We start from the raw sequence: 19,762 nt of genomic DNA, 5'->3' as shown, positions 1-19,762 counted from the left end.
AATCAATATAAATTTTAATCTTTTTCATATGTTTACATTTTTAGGTGGTTAAAACACTTAAAATATCCACTATAACTTCTAAGTGGTCTAGGAGATTTGAAGCACAAAGAAGTTAAAAGAAAAGCCAAGATCCCAGCCCTGCACTCCTGCCCAGCCAATCCAAGCAAAAACACCATGAGCATCTCCCGACATTCCCAAACCACATAACACCCAGCTGCCACCTATCATTGACAAGGTAGCACAAGAGTTAAAAGCAAATCACTGTGGCTTAAAAGGCCAAGGAGTTGACCCATAATACTCATGAAAACATCCCATTAAGTCTTAATAGACAAAATCATCACTGTTCCTGTTTTTGAGATGAACAGAATGAAGCCTCGAGTCTACAGCCTTTTGTTCAGAAACCTAGGCCTGGCCTTGCCCTAGGGAAGCAGCTGAGCCCAGGACCGGCCTGTGCTCCACCTACTCTCATTCACCAATATCTGAGTATGGCCGAAGCCACCTCCCAAAGGAGTGAAACATCTTCCCACTTCTCTGTCCCACTGCCACAGCCTCAGCCTCCTTCCCAGACAACTTGAACGGGCTCTCAACTGTCTCCCTGCTCCCACTTCTGTCAGTTCTCCACTGGACCGCCAGGGCGATTCTTCTAAAACGTAAACTGATTGTTATACTGCCCGTGTGAAATGCTTCAGTGGCTTCCGCTGCCCTCTGGGATAGTGTTGAACCCACAGCATGGCTTACGTGTCTGGCAGGATCCAGCCCGGCACTGCCTCTCGTCACTCTTGCCCTCGGCCCTGGCCTTGAACAATCCCAACTCCTCTTTCCTTTCTCCCGAGCCCTGTGCTGTCTCTGCGCTCCGCCAAGTTTCACTCTTGCAGTTCCCTCTCCCCTTGGCTCCCTCACTGTTTTTAGGGCTCAGCTGCAACGCTGCTGCTTCAGACCGGCCCTCCGACCCCACAGGCTAGGGGGGCTCCTCCTGCCACGAGCCCTCCCACGCCCTGAACTTCCCCCTCCTCTTCTCCTCACCCCATATGCAATTAACCCTCTGCATTCACGAGGGAGTCATGTGACGGCTTCAGCACGGGTTCTCCAGCACCCACACCGGCGCCCAGCACACGGAGGCACTCAAAAATATCTGAGTAAATGGAAGCATAAATGAACTTGGGTTTTGGTTTTTCTCCTGTGAGAGTCTTGGAGTCCCTGTCCCTGCAGGGCCCACAATCTCCAGTTGAGGTCACGATATGTACTTTTTATTTTAGGGTTTGAAGTGTATAAAGCAACCCATACGTCACGTATACACTGTGTACCGCCGCAGGGGAGTGGGGGCGGGGAAGTATAACCCGGGTGTGCTGAGGTCGTTCTGAAGGGCATCTTAGCGCTTGGAACACGCCCAAGGTCAGGGCAAGGCCAGAGCCTGGGCGGCCTGATGTGACTCTCAAAGGGACGCTTCATCAGAGGAGTTTGTCCATCAGCTCCCTCCAACGAAAGGAGTCAGCACCCACCGACCTCGTCACCTCGGCAGAGGCCTTGGTGCCCCTCTGCAGAGGGAGGGCTGGTCCCTCAGGGCCCCACAGGGCAGTGGCAGACTGTCACACTTCAAGTAAGCCAGCTCTGTTTGCAAGATGGAAAGGAGGCCTGTATTTCTTAAAATATTGGTAAAAGCACTTCCCAGGACTCCAAAATGCACCAGGCCCTGGCCTGGACCCCTTAAAATCTCACTGAATCCTGTCAAGAACCCTGTGAGGTAAGCATTACTAACCTGCATTATACTTAGGGGAAAACCTAGGCTTAGAAACGTCAAGAAGCGTGCTCAAGGTCACACGGCTGGGAGTGCCCCCAAGATAAAATTCAGATATGCCCATGTCCAAGTCTGCATTCATTCTGCGTGATGTCACAGTCCCCTCCCTCCACACGCCGTCTCCAACTCCCCAAACCACTCACCACCAGACAGAAAGCCACCACACACGCCACAGCAGAATGGGAAAGGCTTTAAGAAGTGAAATGAATGTGGATCTTAAAGTGAGCAGAATTTTAGCAGTGGGGAAGAGGAGATTCTACTTAGGAATACAGTGTGACAAAGGGACAGGAGCATGTTAGAGAACGGACAAGTTTGGAATAGCTAAATGTCGATGGATGAGAGAAAACGAGAGATGAGATCAGTGAGGTATGCTGGGGGCAGATTCTTGTATGAATGGGGTAGTAGTCGGAGGCTTTCTTCTTTATGTTAAAAAAACTCAAAAATCATGTATCTGGTTTGAGTTTCTATTGTTTTTGCTCACTGTACACTAGCCCCCTTTCTCCCTCCCAGGATAGGGGGAGTCTCTGTGCCCCTCAGAGTTGTGTGACTGCAGACTCCAAACATTCCAATAAACCACGTGACCCTCCTGGCCTGGACTTGGGTTCTGTCCCTCTTCTAATCATCTCCTGATTACCAATGTTCTTTTAATCAATGCAGACTTGTGAACGAATCACTCCCAAGAAGCCGACAAGCTCTTAAAACAGAATAGGGTCAGAGAGCACAGGTGGAGATGATAAATCATCCCAACCCACCCCAGCCAATCCAAATCCATCCTCAAGTCGCCTTTAATTCAAACAATGGCCACTGAGTGCAGCCCACTGGGAGTTCTGCCTCCCCAGGCTGCACTCACCCTCTTGGTCTCCCCAGGAGGTGTCTGCCCTGCCAGGCTGCACATGCAGTGAGATGATGCCATGACCACAGCTGACTGCTTTGTGGGGAGGTGCCATCCTTCCCCGGGACGGGGGCGGAATAATCAGTAATCAGCAGTCCCCTGATTAAGGCAGGCCCTGTGTTGATTACAACCCTCTGAGGACACACAAAGCAGACTATGTTCCTGACACCAGGACCTAGCTAGACTTGGAGCTTCCAAACAGTCGTGTTTTCAGACTTTGGCAGTGCAAAAGCCTCTCTTTCTCTACTTGGCAACACTCTTTCTAATCCCACCCAGGGTTCTTCCTGGCTACAACTCTTCCTTTTCCATGTTCATATCCAAAACTTCTCTCCAACATGACACTTAATGACAGCTCAAGAGACAGTCCCTACGATGGCAGAATTCTTTATTTGAAAGAATGAAGCCTCAGGACTTAACCACATAGTTTCCAAAGTACCAATTTGCACAAGGCAGAAAATTAATGTTTTGAGCCCAAACTCCTGCAGTATTTATCTACATGATCACGGATGATTAGGCTGGTTACTGCATACAGTCCTCCTTCAGACCTTAGCAGCTGGAGCACGTCTTGTATCTCTGGGTATGCATGTTGCTCTCACATCTCTTCCATGACAAAGCACCCTGATTCCCCACAGCCCAGCAGCCCACACAGGCCATAACGGATATTAATACACAATCATCAATTTCGGACTGCCATCATTTAAAAAGCATTCCCAAAGCAGGAGCTCAAACAGATACCAGCACATCCATGTTCACGGCAACATCATTCACAGTATCAAAAAAGGCGGAGGAAGGGATAACCAAAACGTGGTATAACCACGCAATGAAATACTGTACAGCCACAAAAAGGAACAAAGTATTGACATATGCTAAAACATGGACGAACCTTGAAAACATTATGCTAAATGAGATAAATTAGACACAAAAGGACAAATATGGTATGATTCCACTTTTATGAGGTACCTAGAATAGGCAAATTCACAGAAAGCAGAAGAAAGGTTGCCAAAGGCTGGGGAGAGGGAGGAAATGGAGAGTTAGTGTTTAAAGGGTACAGAGTATCTGTTTGGGAAGATGAAAAAGCTCTGGAAATAGATGGTGGCAATGGCTGTACAAAGATTGTGAATGCACTCGATGCCACTGAACTGCACACGGAAAGTGGTTAAAGTGGCAAATTTTATGCCATGCATATTTTACCACAATAAAAAGATTTTAAAAACATTTCTCCGTGTCTTGTACATGTTTTGTAATGTGGTGATCTGCCTTCGCTAAATTCCCCAACGTGACTAACAGTTACTTTGTTCAGTCTCCAAAGAGGTCTCCTCTCGTTTAACGTACAATAACTACTCTATTTTCTAAAGTACCAGTATCCTTTTATCTGAAATCTTACTCCCTAAAAGATGAACAGAATTTTGAAACTCAGGGGCAAAGAAGGGCCTGGTTTCACTCCCTTTTGAGGTACACATGATGCTAACTGTAGAGTGCTGTCTTAGTTGCTTCAATATAGATATGGTACATGGTCTAAGGAGGCCAAGGCCAAGGACATGGTCCACAAATGGTTTCTGAACTGGGCCAGAGCCATACCCCAGGTTTGGGGCTTAGAATAAAAGCCGTGAGTAAACAGGCTACCAACTAAATGTTGGCCAATACGGAGTTGTTAATAAATTATGGGAAAGCCATTTGATAATATGGTTGCAGTCAATAAGACCATTCATAAAAAGTTTAATGCTACAGGGACAAGGCTTATGCTATAACATTTAGTAAAAAAGCTGGAAGGATGATTCAACCAAAATGTTGAATGATGATCAACAGGCTGCAGTATTATGGGGGATACTTCCTTTCATTCTTTCCTATTTTCCAGTGAGTCTTTCATGTCTTTTTAATAAGTCAATAGTTCTCCATGTATAGTAGCCAGACCAGCAGCATTGCCTAGGAACTTGTGAGAAATGCCAATGACTGGGCCCCTTCCCAGACCTTCTGAATCAGAAACTCAGGGTGAGGTCCAGCAATCTGTGCTTTAACACGCTTTATTGGCAACTCTTACCCACCCCTCAAGTTTGAGAAGCATTGTAATAGAATAAAAGTTTTTCTTTTTGTTTTTATCTGTTTGGTTAAAAATGCCTTCAACTGTATCAACTATTTCCCAATTCATGTAAGAATACTGAGATTTGCTTTTGGTGAATTCTTCTAAAAGTTCTCCAGATAATGCAACTCCGAAGGCAGGAGATTTTGTCTTGGATAATCGACAAACTGCTATGAATTGAGACTCAGAATTTACTCCTATACTTGGTAAAGGCAGGGGGAGACAGGGAGGACTGGGGAAGGTCCAGGCAGGTTCTTGCTCCCCACCAGCTCCAAAACATTCTGAAAGACCAACCACCATGGAGACTGTGTCTTAGCTGATAGGGCTCACTGATCCTATCTGGGGAGCTCACTGCCTCAACTGAATTTCTTCTAGATAAAACAAAGGGGCTGCCCCCAAGGCCGGCAGGAGGGCCTGCTGCTACCACACTGCAATCCAGATGATAGCTTCAACCATGGAAAAATCAAAGCAGGGACTGTGAGGTCATTTGGTTCTACTCTATGAGAATTAAGTCTTTACAGAGGAAAAAGAAAAAAGTGGCATTCTGATCATAAAACATGATTAGTTACAGCAAGATCTAATTTTTAGGGACTGTCTCTGGCCTTCTACTTGTATCAACTGCTCTGAGCCCACCCCAGGCCTCTCATGAAGCCCTGGGGGTGAAGATACAGACGGGACCCACCCTGGCCAGTTTGTGCCATCACATAGAACTGTTTTCTGAGAATCTTCAATAGATACCAGGTCATCACATACCTTTCAGTTCCACCTCCCCGCAAAGAGGTAAAATGTCCAAATTTTAGAGGAAGAGAAAAGAATATTCTACACAGCACCCCCCACCACCTCCCTCCAACTGCTCTCCTGGCCCAGCAGGCCCTTCCACGCGTCTGATGGTTTGGTGGAGCACTGATCCTCTGACACATGATGGCAGCAGGGAAGGGGACACAGCCGAGGTGGGAGGGACTGTCACTGCAACATTTGGCAACATCAAAGGATACAGAGACTGTGAGGACACCCTACCCAATACTAGGGACCCAGAGGACACAACCAGGTCAAAATCTGTGGTTTCAGAGGCATCTTGGCAGGTTTTTCCCTCCACAGTGGATCATGGGTTCTCAGGGAGAGGCGCAGGGCCTGCCTACGTGAGCTGCTGCTGAGGATCAGCCACGCCAGGCTCGACACCCAGCGGTCTTGCTGCCAGCAGAAGGGCCTCCCGCCAGGAAGGCCAGAGCATCTGGAAGGCTTTACCTCCATGATGGGACTGGACGCCAGGACCTTCTCTTCGATGTTGGTTTCGCTGGCTGAGCCACCAACAGTGGCGAAATAGCGCATGGCATACTTGGCTGACACCGTCTTCCCGGCTCCGGACTCCCCACTGACGATGATGGACTGGTTCTTCTCATCTCTGGAAGGGAAAAAGCTCTGATCAGTCATTGCTGTGCGAAGGCACTGTTGCCTTCCAGGGACTCTGTTGGACAAGGGCCTGAGCCTCGCTGGGAGCACCTCCCCCACCTTTAGGGATGAGGGTGGACAACAGTGTAAAAACGTCCTGCCCTGTCTCACACACCTGCACAAGATCCGAAAGCGAGGAGGAAGAAAGCAGTTCTAAGAATGACTTGCAAAATAGCTATCGCCTTTCTTTATTGCCCAGAGGAAAGATGCAGCCAGCTGGTCACTCTCCCAAGTTCTCTCTGGGTGCCCTGCCCCGGACCACTCCCTTACATATGTCCCCTGAGAATTACAATACCATTTACACACTGTCAGTTATGTGATCCCACCTCTATTTCTCGAACATGCCCATCTTGTGCTACTTTATACGTTCTTTCTTCAAGAACAAGGTATTTCCTTCTCTTGTGTTTGAGCCTAGCATGCCAATGGATACGGTTTTGAACATTTCTGTGCATACAGGTATGTCACAGAAGGCATGCTATTCACCACCGGGATGATCTTGCCTCAAGTTTCTAAGAAATTGGATAAAACAGTTATTGATGTCAATAAGAGGTACGTGAATCAGACTGAATGGAAGGCAGAAAGAAGATACTCTACACATCAGTCAAAAACACATCTATGTTCACCCCTTTAAAACAGGTAGTAGGAAGACAGACAAGTGAGGGAAAGGGAAGCTCATTTGGTCTCCAAGGAACACAGATGTTCAAAACAAGTGTTTGGGCCACAGATGTACCCAACCATCACCTCCAGTTCACAAGCCTACTGCCACGAGGGCAGGTACTGGGCTTTTAATCCTCAGCACCCGGAACAGAGCTTAAAAAGCACAGACTTGATATATATCGTAGGGCTAGAAGCAACTTAGGGCTTAACTAATTTAACTCCTTTCTTTTCCAAAGGAAGGCAGGTTTAGAACTCAGGTCTCCCTTCCACCAGCCCCAGTGGCTTCCTAGGCAGAGTGTGCTACAGGAGAACAGAGAAGCCACCACAACAGCCCTGCCCTGCTGACACAAAGTATCAGCAACAGGGAGGGAATGGAGTGCACACTGTTGAGAAGACGAAGCTGAAAGAACATATCTTTCAAACAAGCTATACAACCAGTTACTTCCAAATTTATGCAGAACCCTACCTAGCGTTTGGGGGATGGAATTACAAGAGGCTTTCTGAGATCCCTCGTAGTTCTAGGATATGACTGTCATCATCAGAACACCTGTTTCTTCTCTCCTTGCTCCTGTGAAATCTTTACACTGAAAGGTGGCCCCCAAGGGTGCTTACATTTCCAATTCTCATTTATCTTTTATTTTAATGTTATGCTACATCCATTGGACCTAAAGGATAACAAGTTTTACCTCTAATCTCAATATCTTAATTTTCAAGTCCTTGAAAATTCTTAGGGGAACTGCTCAAAAGCACAATCACCCAGGCCAACTGAGAGCCTAACAAGCTGGGCTTCGCACCTCTGAAACACACGAGTTCGATACCGTCTTTAAAACTCCCTGGGGATCCGCAACAAGGAGAACTGGACTGTAGTAGGCACACCCAAAAGTGTGGAGTTTTGTCCCAAACTTGTGTGTTTAGCCTAAAATAGGCAGATAAACACAGGATGTGTCTGAGCCTTCGTCCTCAGCAAAGAACTACTTACAGTGCAGAGATACACACTGTACAAAGTACTTAATAAAGATCCCAGGAAAGCAACATTGGATGCTGGGAGAGAATCAGATCAGCGGGGGGGAGGAGCAGCACTGCCAGGCACCTGTGGCAACACAGCACACACAGTACAAGGAGACCCAGGTAACAGGGTACACTTGGCAAAGACAAGGCACAAACCAGTGACACTTGTTACTTTTCACTTACATCGTCAAGATGGGAATGGGAATCGTTCCGCACACCACTGGAGAATGACTCGTGCAAGAGGCAGAACAGTTTGTGGAGCAAGCAGGCTATTCTAGGGGTGGTGGCCAGAAGTCAAAAAGGAGAGCTAGGTTATGTGAAAAGTGTCAAGAATTCAAAAGGAGAAGGAATCAAGGCAGTGAAACAAACAACCCAATAAGATGTGGAGATGAATTTTGGGGTTCTAATGAAAATGTACATACATGGCCAAGAAATTAAGCAGGAGTCATAAATATCCCCAAGTTTTAAAAAGTTAACCTCCATACTTAAGACTCTTTGGAGGAACAAGTCTGGGAAATGACCATTAGCACTAACTCCCGCCTCATTTGATGGATATTAGATCTGATGCTGACATGTAGGCTAAAGTCAGATAAAGTTTACCTCTTAGACCAAGAAGTACCTTTAACTTCCTTAATTTAGATCAATGTAAAATATTTGGAAAAACTGATGATTTTTACTTAGCTTACTGGACTTGTTTCACACATTCTACCCACTCCCCTCCCTCCCCAGCCTGTGCAGGGCCAGGTGCACATTAGGTACATACACCTGTTATCTAACAGCCGATATGGGGCAATGTGCAACACCACTCTCACCTTGCTCTATATTTATTAGCTTTCTTCCCAGCTCATTAGAGAACTGGAATCCAGAATATGGACTTTAAAGGCTGGAACCTGAACCTCAGTTGCACCACTGATTAGCCATCTGACTTCCGACAAGTAGTTAACTTATTTGACCCTCGGATTAATCTCAGCTCAGTCTCTAAGGGCTTCGATCCCCAAAACCCAAGCTCTTCTAAGTGGTCACCTTGATTTAGGTACCCAGGTCTCTAATTCCTCCTAACACTCCTGCTAGGTTAAAATTTTTAAAGCACAGTTCTAATCATGTTTTTCCCACTCAAAAAAGTCAAATAACTACTCATTGCTTATCAAGTCCAAACTCCTCAGTTGGGCATGTGAGACCCTCTACAATGCATACTCCTAACAGTGAAACCCTTAACAAGCATGGGGCAAACTGTGGTTTTGAGGAAAGGACACTGAGATTTTGGTCTAAGGATCTGCCCTGAGTCCTGGGTCTGCATCAACAGACTCTCTGTAAGCCCCTTAGTATGAATCGGGGGTCCTCAGCACTGGCTGGCTGATCACCACCACCTCACCTGAAACATCACTTCTTCAGAAGCCCTTCCCTGACCATCCTACCCTCATAGCATTCATGATACAATGCACTAATATTTCACTCATCTACTTAGCATTCCCCTGACTCTGGTCTCCCCACTAGAACCTAAGTCCCATGGTGGCCAGTCTCACAGACCAGGGCTCAGACGTGCAGGGTAGCGCCTGGACTGTGTTACGAGGAGGGCTGTCACGAGCAGTGGTACCGGCCCAGCCCAGTGTCTGGAGCCCCTAGGGTTGTGCAAATTACTACCCACAAAACCAAACTCAGTAGTCTCTGCCCTAAGCTCAGCCTTCCTACAACTCATCTCTGGGCAGGGGACTAACTTTGGTGGGGGGCTGAAACTCAGACAGGGACAACTCTAGTTCCCTGAACTGGAAACTCCCTGAGAGAGGATGAAGAGGTGGGAACACCACCTGCTTAAGCCTCTGACACACACTGCAGTTGCAAAACAGGAAGAAGGGGCAGCCTGGCTTGCCAAGGCACGGCAGGAAGGACACTCCATCTCTGAACATAAAGCCCCTCCATTTTTTCCTCCTCTAGTGACAAATCTGAAAATGTCCGTGTGTCAACAGAATATACTCTGTTCACTAATGGGATAATCTATCCACTGTTTCTTGCCTATGTCTACCTACCCTCTAATTATACTCTCGGCACCATCACTGAAACACAGATCATCTACTACCATTAAAAAAGACTATCTAAACAACAGGATAGAAAAACTTTAAGAATTTTGGTTCAAAGATATTTATGTCAGTACTATGGACAACATTAATACTTGGGAGATAAGTTAGGCAAATATAGCAACCATGAATCTCAAACAATGCTGGCTTAAAAATGATATTACTATATATAGGTATTATGCTATTTTTATTAATTCAAACAAGCAAAATGAAACAATGTAATGCTTAGAGATACCAACACACAAAATTGTATCAATACAAAATGATATAAAAACCTCTTACAGTGAGGGAAGTTAGGTTGCCGGGTAGAAGTCAGAAGAGAAGAACCAGAGTAAGGGGCATGAAACAAGGCTATGCTGGGAGGCAAGAATAAGGCAGGGAACAGAGGTAGGCTGAGTTGGGAGTAAAGTCCAGCAAAAATGCATACAGAAGATTACAGTGACACAGATTTGCGTTTGTAACAGAGCTACACAATTACAATTATTCTAACATTAAGGACTTCCTCCCAAGGTTGGAAGCACCGTAAAGAATATTTCTGCTGTGAAAAGGGCCTGAAAGCTCCAAGCAAGAGATTCTATGAATCCTTCCTACAAGACAGCCAGGCCTGAAAGTGGGAAGGAGACGGGTGCTGGGCACTTGAAGAGAAGGCACCTGTGTGAGGGGCTCTCCAGGCCCAGGGCTAGGCAGGCTCTGGCTTCCAGGCATGAGGGTGGCAGACAGGCATCCCTGAGCACCTGTCACCAGGTGCTGACATCCTACACTGCCATGCCCTCCTCTCCTGGGATGGGCTGGGGGCAGTGCAGTACTCAGGCACAGCCCAGAAATCAAGACAAGCCATTCAGGAAGGCTCTCATGAATATTCATTGGAAACTGCTTAATTGGTGTTTAGCAGGCAGAGTCAGAGATGAAAATGAACCTTCTGATAGTGTAACAGGTAAGTACTTAATGCATTTAATATCCAAATATCATTTTCCCACTTCAGTTTCACAGTGGCCCTTGTAACACTAAACTCTATTTATAAACCTCTCAGGTGTAATGGGATATAGGTAGTAGCAAAATCAATCTGTCCTCCCATTTACTTGCCATTCCCAAGAGGGGCTGTCTCCATCTCAGATGTGATAGCATCACAGAGCGCCATCCAGCTCACCCCTCTCGTTGCTAGATAAGCGCACTGTAGAGTGAGATCAAGCACTGGCTAGGAAGCTCTTCAGAGTGAACGGGAATGTGCCAGTTCCCTTGCTCTTAAAATAAGGGGCTGGAAGATGATCCCTAAGTTCTCCTGCTACTCCTGTATCCTGTGATCCCAGACCCAGGTCACAGTGGAGCTGCATGATACATTCCACATCAACTGCAGTCATCTGCTAATGTCTCAATACACCTTGGAACTCAGAAACCTGTGGGTGCAGGCGAGAGTGTGCAAGAGACACAAATGCTTTCTGTGATTTTATACTTCATAGACTTGTTTTAAAGTTGTCACTAGCCAGGGGTGAACTATGATACGCACATAAAATGTACAGCCTGTCAAACCAAATAATCACTTTTCAAACTATTTAGTTTGGTCCTGGAAACTATTTTGCAGTGAAGGAACATGCGTTCAAGTAAACTCCTGTAAAACGACTTTCCCTTGGCCAGTAGTCCAGCTCGTCTTTGAAGTCAGGCACATCTGAGTAACTCAGCCTAAAACCCATCCTATTCATACCACACTCTTTCTTTAGCATGCTACAAGTAAGACACAAGATCTTTTTTCTTTCTTTCTTTTATATACTGCTTCATCCATTCATTTTTTAAGTTAAGAGCATCATTTAAGGTCAATTGCAGCATCTGTCTCCCTTTTCCAGGTTGCCTCTAGGGAGATCTCATTTTCCCACAATTGTAACTGCCACTCACAAGTTGTCCACAGTTAGATCTATCTCCTCAACCCCAGGCCTTCCCCCTAAGAGCCAAGCACACACGCCCAATTGCTCACTGGACACACGGAGGTTGCACAGGCACCGCCAATCGCCATGTCTGAAACAGAACTCTTCATCTCCCCACCCATCTGCTCCTCCTGCTGCCTCCCGGAGAGATGGCTCAGTGACCTCACAGCAATGATGGGCGATACCTGGGGACTGCCCTTGACTCCTTTCTCTTACTCCCCTAGGCAAGCTGATTGCGCTGCTTTGATGTTCTTCTAAGTTCATCCCCCAAGCCCTGTTTCTCCTCCTTTCTCTCCTGGATCCTCCCACAGCAGAACTGGTCTTCCCATGCCAATTTTATCCCCTGCTCGATCCATTCCTCCTCGCTGCCACTGGAAAGATATTTCCACAACACTCATCTGAGCATGCACAGGCCCTGCTCATCACCTTTGTGTGAGACCCTGTGGCCTGGAGAATACAGTCACCGTCTCTAGCAGTCTAAGCACTTCATGATCTGTTGTTCCCAGAAACCATTCCAGGCAGAGGTGCCAGGCTGTGCAACGGGTGGGAAAGCACAGGGAGTATTCCAGAAGAGGGCAAAGTTTAGGCCACTCTGATCCCAACAGGCAAGTCATGGTCTCTGACAACATGACTGCAAAGAACCACGGTCTGCTCACCGTAGAGTGGTCTCAACCCTGGCTGTACGTTAGAAACACCCATGGACTTTATGAAACTACTCGTACTGGATCCCACACTAGACCAACTGGATCACAATCTCTGGGGGTGGGGCTAAGGGCTTTGCTGCGATTCTAATGCTTTGCTAGAACATAAATTATGCTAGGGCTAAGAACCACTGCTAGAGACTCAACAGCTTTATTAAATGGTTCACTGTATTAACACGTTCCGGTACTTGTAGCAATTCAAATACTTTGTAACTTACTGTGGTCAACATTAGCCTGATACAATGTAACAATGAATTTAAAGATTAGCTTGATGAGACTAAGGCAATGGTCTCCAACCTTTTTGGCACCAGGGATCAATTTCATGGAAGACAATTTTTCCATATACTGGGTGGGGGGGGGGCACGATGGTTTCAGGATGATTCAAATGTGTTACATTTCTTTGTGTAGTCAAACTTCTTTGCTAATGATAATCTGTATTTGCAGCTGTCTCCCCGGCATTAGCATCACTGCCTCAGCTCCACCTCAGATCATCAGGCATTAGATTCTCATAAGGAGCATATAACCTAGATCCCTCACATGCGCAGTTTACAATAGGGTTCGAGCTCCTATGAGAATCTAATGCTGCTGCTGACAGGAGGTGGAGCTTATGCAGTGATGTGAGCAATGAGGAGCAGCTATAAATACAGACGAAGCTTCACTTGCTTGCCTGCCACTCACCTGCTGCTGTGTGGCCCAGTTCCTAACAGGCCACTGACCACCACCAGTCCACAGCCTAGGAGTTGGGAACCACAGGGCTAAGGAGTCTCTTTAATTTGCCAACACATTAACATTCTTCCTTTACATGCAATTCCAAGCTCCAGCTGACAGCTTATGATAAACCACCTAGGAATCAAAGTGGAGCTTCCTTGTTAACTGGATTTACTTTGTTGACACCCACAGTTGAAGTCACAGTATATAGACTGGGCAGTTTTGGATGTCAGAGGCACACAGATGCCTATACAAATCTTATCTATGCCTCCTGGCCCAATTCAAGGCCATCTTAAAAAACCTGCCAGGAAACTTCACCTGGAAGTAGGTGCTTCCTCTTCCAGGGGGCCACTGCTCAGCATCTGGACCCCTCTCTGATGGTTGCTACTTCTCGTCCCCTGGAGAACACTGGGTGCAAAGAACCAGAATGATTTGTTGGAAGCCATGCCATAAGTTGACAGCCCCAACTGAAATCAAAGTCCAGCATTCTTTCCTCCTCCCATGCAAGGGCCCTTCAAACACATCAGGCAGCCGACCACAGGAGAGGCTGCTTTGTGAAACTATCTGCTTCAGACTGAAGCTGTTCAAGCGAAGACATCATCAACCTCATGGCTTGGTAGGTAATTCACGTAACTGTGGAAGCCACAGCAAGCACACAATGAACGTCAGCTGTATTTATCAAAGTGCTATTTTAAGTCATGAGTCTCTTTGGCACAACGACCCCAAGTCTGCGGAACCCGGGATACAAATGAATTATACGCGTAAGGTCTCAAAACACATCTGAGTCCTCAAAAGAAAGTCTCGCTTTGATGGGCTGGAAAGGGCCTATTTAATGGAAAGCAAATCAATCATTCATTAGGCTAGCAGGAAAACTTGCCAACCTCAGAAACATCTCTAACAAAACTACTAATAAAAGTGAGGAATACTCCTCCCTCCTCTCAGCCGCACAGCTTCTGATAGTCTTAGACTGACAACATCCGGGAAATCCTGCCCTGCAGGTCCAAATGTGCCACCTCCACTCCTCACGCTACCTGGGGCCTCAGAGGCATCACTCCCACCTGCTCCCAGGCCCTGATATTTTAAGATGACAAATGCCACCATCTGAATAGATAAGAAAACAACATTTATGTCAAGCACTGAACTTCTCCAACAGCAGCCTCAGGCCAAAAAATAGCCTTCTTAAGAATCATGGGATCCTTCAATTACCCGGGCTGAGCGAGAGGATAATGAAGAGCTTGGTTCTAACAGTTCCTATCCCTTACTCACCTCCCTGCCATCTCTCAAGTGCCTTTTTATATAGCACAGACGTAAGAGGCCAAGAGTTAGCAATAGAAAGGATTTAGGTAACACAGATGACCAAAACTCGCAATCATCAATAACAACTCCATCCTACTGCATTATCACATCTGAAGTCTCCGTGTTCCCTGGTGCTGACAACATGAAGCAGATCAGATGACACGGATCTGAAAGATGACACTCTTTCACTCACTTTACAGGGACAATAACCCAGTACAATGCCAAAGTGATTTATTTGAAGCCTGGGTTTCCCTGGCAGGATCCAGTGGTACTTCCTCCCACACTTCCCTGCCTAGCACAGCAGAGGCTGTGGCAGGGAGAATTTCCCACAGGTGAGAGTTCCAGGGACCCTGGCGCATGGCTAGGGAGTGACCAAGGACAAGGTCCCAAGAAGTAGAGCTCTACTTCCAAGTCAGAATCCTTGATCCCCCAAAATCTCAGTCAATTCCTCTAACTTCTTCCTTCATGTTACTTCTTTATGAGAAAAGTAGTAAAACTAGGCTGTGTATATCCTAAAAATGACATCAAGGTTGTCAGTGTGAGGAAGAGAAGCCAGGGGCCTGCAGAGCTCACAAGTGAGAAAAGTAGAACTTGAAACCCTCAGGTGTGACTGGTAAAGACTTTGTTTTACAAATGTCTACATAAAGGACATACCAAAATTATAGGGAAAATGAATGAGGAAAAAAAAAAATTGAGTGTGGTTAACTCACAATAGAACCTATACAGAGTCATGTATTAACGATAATGCAGTGATCTTCCTCTGAGAGGGCTCGGAGGGGCATTTCCACTTTGGGCAAATTATTTCACTTGTCTAGGACTCAGTGCCCTCATTTGCAAAAGAAAGCATTAATGATCTCCTAACGCTTTCCTTATGGCTTTCCTTACAGGTTGTGTCAGGTGCGTAACATACCATCAGGGTGGAACATGGCCTGCAATTTGCTGACGTTCATTCAGTATAACGTGGCACCCACCTATTACTTGCAGCAAATGAAGCTCAGCATGTCCTTACAGACCCACCAAGAGCTGTCTCTCAGCAAAGCCAGAGGTCTATGTAACTCCCACCTGATAAAACACAGCCTTTGCCAGCCTACCTCCCACTCTCTGACCAGCCTGCTGGGGGCCTTCCCCAGTCCACAGGGCACGTGCAACTGCCCCAGGGAAGAAGAGCATCCACCATTCTCACTTCATCCATGGCTTCTGGAGAAAGGTTTTGGTACTTCTCTACATCTCTGAGCCCTGAGAGAGGGCATGCTTAGCGGATGACATCAAGGCACTTAGCAGCACCTGAGGTCGAATGCAAGCAATAGGTCCAGCACTCCTGCTCTACTATTCTGGCTGGCTGGGGAGCCCAGAAGGGGACAATTATGTTACATGGAGTGTTCTCTGTCCTTGTAAAATGGAAGGTACATTTGTCCCACCTGAGTGCCTACCAACTCTCCACACCCAAGGTGGGGCAGGGGGCTCAGCTGCTCCACCCATTAGGCAATTCTTTACTGTACACTTCCCTTGGGTAAAGTTTTGAGCTTTGTGACTATGTGTAAGAAAACTGCTCCCTTGGGAAGCTGACACTCCAGAAAGGGACCCATGTCCAGCACACCTAACACAAAGAGCAGCACGGATGTTGAAACGCAGAGACCATCAGCAGTCTGAAGTTCAGAGGGGAGAAATCCTGGGGAATGTTTCCTGTAACTGGGAGTCTTGTCAGAAATCAAAGTGTTGACAGCCCTAAGGTTGATCTTGACCAAGTGTCAGAAGTTTGCACAGACAGAAGGGAAGTTCAAAGACAAGAGTTTGCTGCACACAGTGGGTTCACGCGACAGGGACCAGGGTGCTGAACCAAAGACTAAGAAGAGTGTTGGCTCTTGCCCTTGGGAGAACAGTTTGGGGGTACAAACACAAGCACTCAATTATCTTGTGCTTCTGGCAAGAAAATGAACCCTTCTGAAATGGTAAGCTTCCTTTTTTGTCAAAAATTAAACCATGGCTCCCCATGAATAGGGTGACTATTTTCTAAAGCAGATAATTGACCACTCCCTTGGAAAGGAAATTTGGGATACTGAATATTTACATGCTTTGGTTTTATATTATCCAGCTTTCAATCTTCAAATATTTCCAGGGCCAAAATTGCCTTATTTTGCTTTAATTTTTTTAAAAACCATTCTGGGACTCCCTTTAAAACTTCTAACTGGGGAAATCTGGCTATTTTCAGTAATGGTGAAGTTTTTTTGTGTGTGTTATTTATCAAAATCTACAGGCATTTTAAGTTTTTAGACACCTCCTGTTGGAGCAGCAGGTATGCCCAGGGCAAGGGAAGCCAGCCTTCCGGTAGTTGCCCGTTATCTTCGAGGACAAACGAAACCACACGATATCATCCTGACACAGCTCGCAAGGCCCCCTCTTTCTTGCCATCAAGATGAGCAAGCGCCTCCTTAGGGTGCTCCATCAGTATCACCTGCTGAATCAACTGCCCCTATATTGTGAGCAGTGCGTTTTGCCTTCTAGGAGCTCTCTGGTATGAGCACTGTGATCGTGGTCCATCTGATATTTGTCAAGTGCTGATCTGGAACATATCTGGTACCAGGGTCACCTGCAAGCACTACAGGCTCCAAGACCAGGCTGGGAAGCCTCCCTCGTCCATCTGCTCAGCAACCATAACACAGCGGTGTGTTGTGCTGAGCCATCTTATGGGTTCCTGGCTGGTGGAGATGGGGCACAGGGAAAGGGCCAAATACAGCAGGACTTTAAAGAAGATTACGTGATTATTCCTTGAACAGTGGGTTCCAGCAGCTACTCCAGAAAAGAGGCAGGCCCCGGCACGCGAGTAGGTGACAGGGACACATATCATCTCTAAGAGCTTTAGAACACTGGAATGGCTGCATCCTGAGGGAACTAAAAGTTTCTGCCCAGGCAGGGTGCCACACGTTGAAAATGTCAAAAACGGAACCCCTGTTCCAGATGGTTTAATCTAAAGAGTCTTCAAACTCAAGAAGAAGAAAAAAAAATCAGCCATTCTATGCATTACATCAACATACACTCTGAAACATAGGAGATACGGGGCTCTATAAGTAAAATGAACAAAATTGCAGAAGTGACAACTCCACAAAAGTGGGAAGAATAATCTCTGCTCTGGATTGCTGAGCTAGAGTAAGGTAATTATGATGGGATCAATACGTGCAATGACAAATGGAATCAAACTCTAGGAGCCCAATGACCCAGTGGGGCAGCAGAACCAACCAGATGAGCATATTGATCCCCGATATGCTAACTGAAGATCAGTACTGCACATTTAAACTAAATGTGGCTATACAGACTGTAGCCACCTATATTAACACGCCCTCAACAATCTCTCAGGAACACAAGGTTAGGGGTGCTGCTATTCTTAGCTAGTAAGGGTGACTAATCAGAGAAAGTTCCCTGGGTGCTGGGATTCCACCCTCCTTTTCTCTCTCTGCTACTAGGTACAAGGCATTTTCTAAAAAGACATCCCATAATTCTAAGTATTCTCGGTACTGCTTTCTAAAGAGAGCTAATTCCCTTTTGAACCAAAAAGGACATCTTTTTAAGAGCAAGTCATCAATCATGAAACATTTTATTCTCTAGTTCTGGGAATACAGAAGACCAAATTAATTTCCGTCATCTTTTGGCTATAGGTACCTCTTCTCTGGCTTCCAAGCTCATTGATCTATAATAGGGGCAGGAGCCAGGCAGGCTCAAAAGGCATTTGCTTTAAGCCTGTCCACTGTGGCTCTAAAGGACATAACCACGGGGCCTTCTCCTGGCCTTGCTGCACTGCCTATGGGCCTTTCCACACCCACAGAGGAGTTCCCTCACTTCCTGAGTCTCTGCTATTCACAAAGACCAGGTGGATTACCTGGGTTGCACAGGTCGTTTCAGCACATCTCTCAACCCTGCCTCACAGATTGTACCTGGAAGTGTTTAAATTATCAACACCTGAGCCCCAACTGATTCACCATCTTGGGGGTGGGGCCTGGGCACAGGTACTTCAAGGCCTCCCAGGTGACTCTCACGTGCCACCGGGTTGAGCGGCACAAGAAGCTGAGGCATCTCCCAAAATTGTAAGGTCCCTCCACCTTCTAACAGGCTTTCAAATTCTGTAACTATTTTCCTTGATCAAAACCCACTCTGATCCTTAATTCATTCTGAGATGTCAAAAGCAACTAAGCAGAGCTTTGAGATGGAGAGTATTAAAACCTGTGAAACAGATCTTCCGAATCCCAGAAATCACAGGTACTCATCTATTCCAAAAGTCTCCCAAACATTGGTCCAAAGACTTGCTTCCTTTCTGAGTCACTTGGGAAGCTTTGAAAAAAAAGATACAGAGGATTTGATTCCATCCCTGAGATTCTGATTCAGTAATGGGGGTGGGGACTTCTCAGAGATTGAGGTAGAGCCATTTAGTGGAGCCTCCTCCCTTTCTCCACCATGGGCAAGGCCAGACCTACTGGGACTTGATTCTAACTACCTCCATGATAAAGGACCTCTACCAAGGGTTTTTTTCCCCCCACTTTTTTTGCCAAAACACTATTATTATACACATATGTCCTAATATAATCAAATATCTACTAGAAAGAGCAATGCTCTTTAATCCAGCCTAGAAAGATGACATTAATGGAGAAACAATGGCCATGCACTCTCAATTACATCCCCTAGGACAGGATGGATTGCAATGAGTCAGGCACCTTCTCCCCATTGTAAGGTCACCCTGACAAGAACGACAGCAGATGGCTGAAGGACAGTTTTTCCTCTGTGGAACATGAACTGGCCACAAAAAACCATTGTGTATGTGGTGTTAGACACTTCCATGGACATTAAACTAGTCATCTTTCTTTTGAACACGCACTCCTAATCAACAGTAACTGTGAGCACGCTCCTCCCAAAATACGTATTTTCTGCGCTACTGTACTATATTGTACATATGAGACATACGCAAATGATTTAATTTTAAAATGTAAAAAATTCAGTTGTAATATTTTCTTCACATACTCCAATGCATCATCTTCCAAAAACTGGTATACTCCAGCAGTTTGAAGACCAACTGGTTCACTACTGAGGGGACCAAAAGTGACCACCACTTCTGGCCACTTAGGAAAACTGTAGCACTGAAAGCTGTCGGTTTTCCGTATGTGATAAAGACATTTAAACACAGTCCAGTTGATGCTGTATGTCTTCT

The 19,762-nt window shown here is 46.1% G+C and overlaps 1 protein-coding gene across 2 annotated transcripts in view; it reads right to left on the bottom strand.

The window, feature by feature from the left end:
- MYO5B (myosin VB) overlaps positions 1–19,762 on the bottom strand; it is a 273,903-nt gene that overhangs the window by 118,015 nt on the left and 136,126 nt on the right. For both annotated transcript variants that reach the window (XM_069468426.1, XM_069468427.1), the window contains exon 5: positions 6,010–6,166. In XM_069468426.1, the coding sequence (XP_069324527.1) occupies positions 6,010–6,166 (157 nt within the window). The remainder of the gene's footprint in view (positions 1–6,009; positions 6,167–19,762) is intronic.

This window comes from Eulemur rufifrons, chromosome 5 (genome assembly GCF_041146395.1).
Source record: "Eulemur rufifrons isolate Redbay chromosome 5, OSU_ERuf_1, whole genome shotgun sequence".
Lineage (NCBI taxonomy): Eukaryota > Metazoa > Chordata > Mammalia > Primates > Lemuridae > Eulemur > Eulemur rufifrons.
Note: the sequence above shows the minus strand (reverse complement) of the source record. Positions and strands in the feature narration are given on the sequence as shown.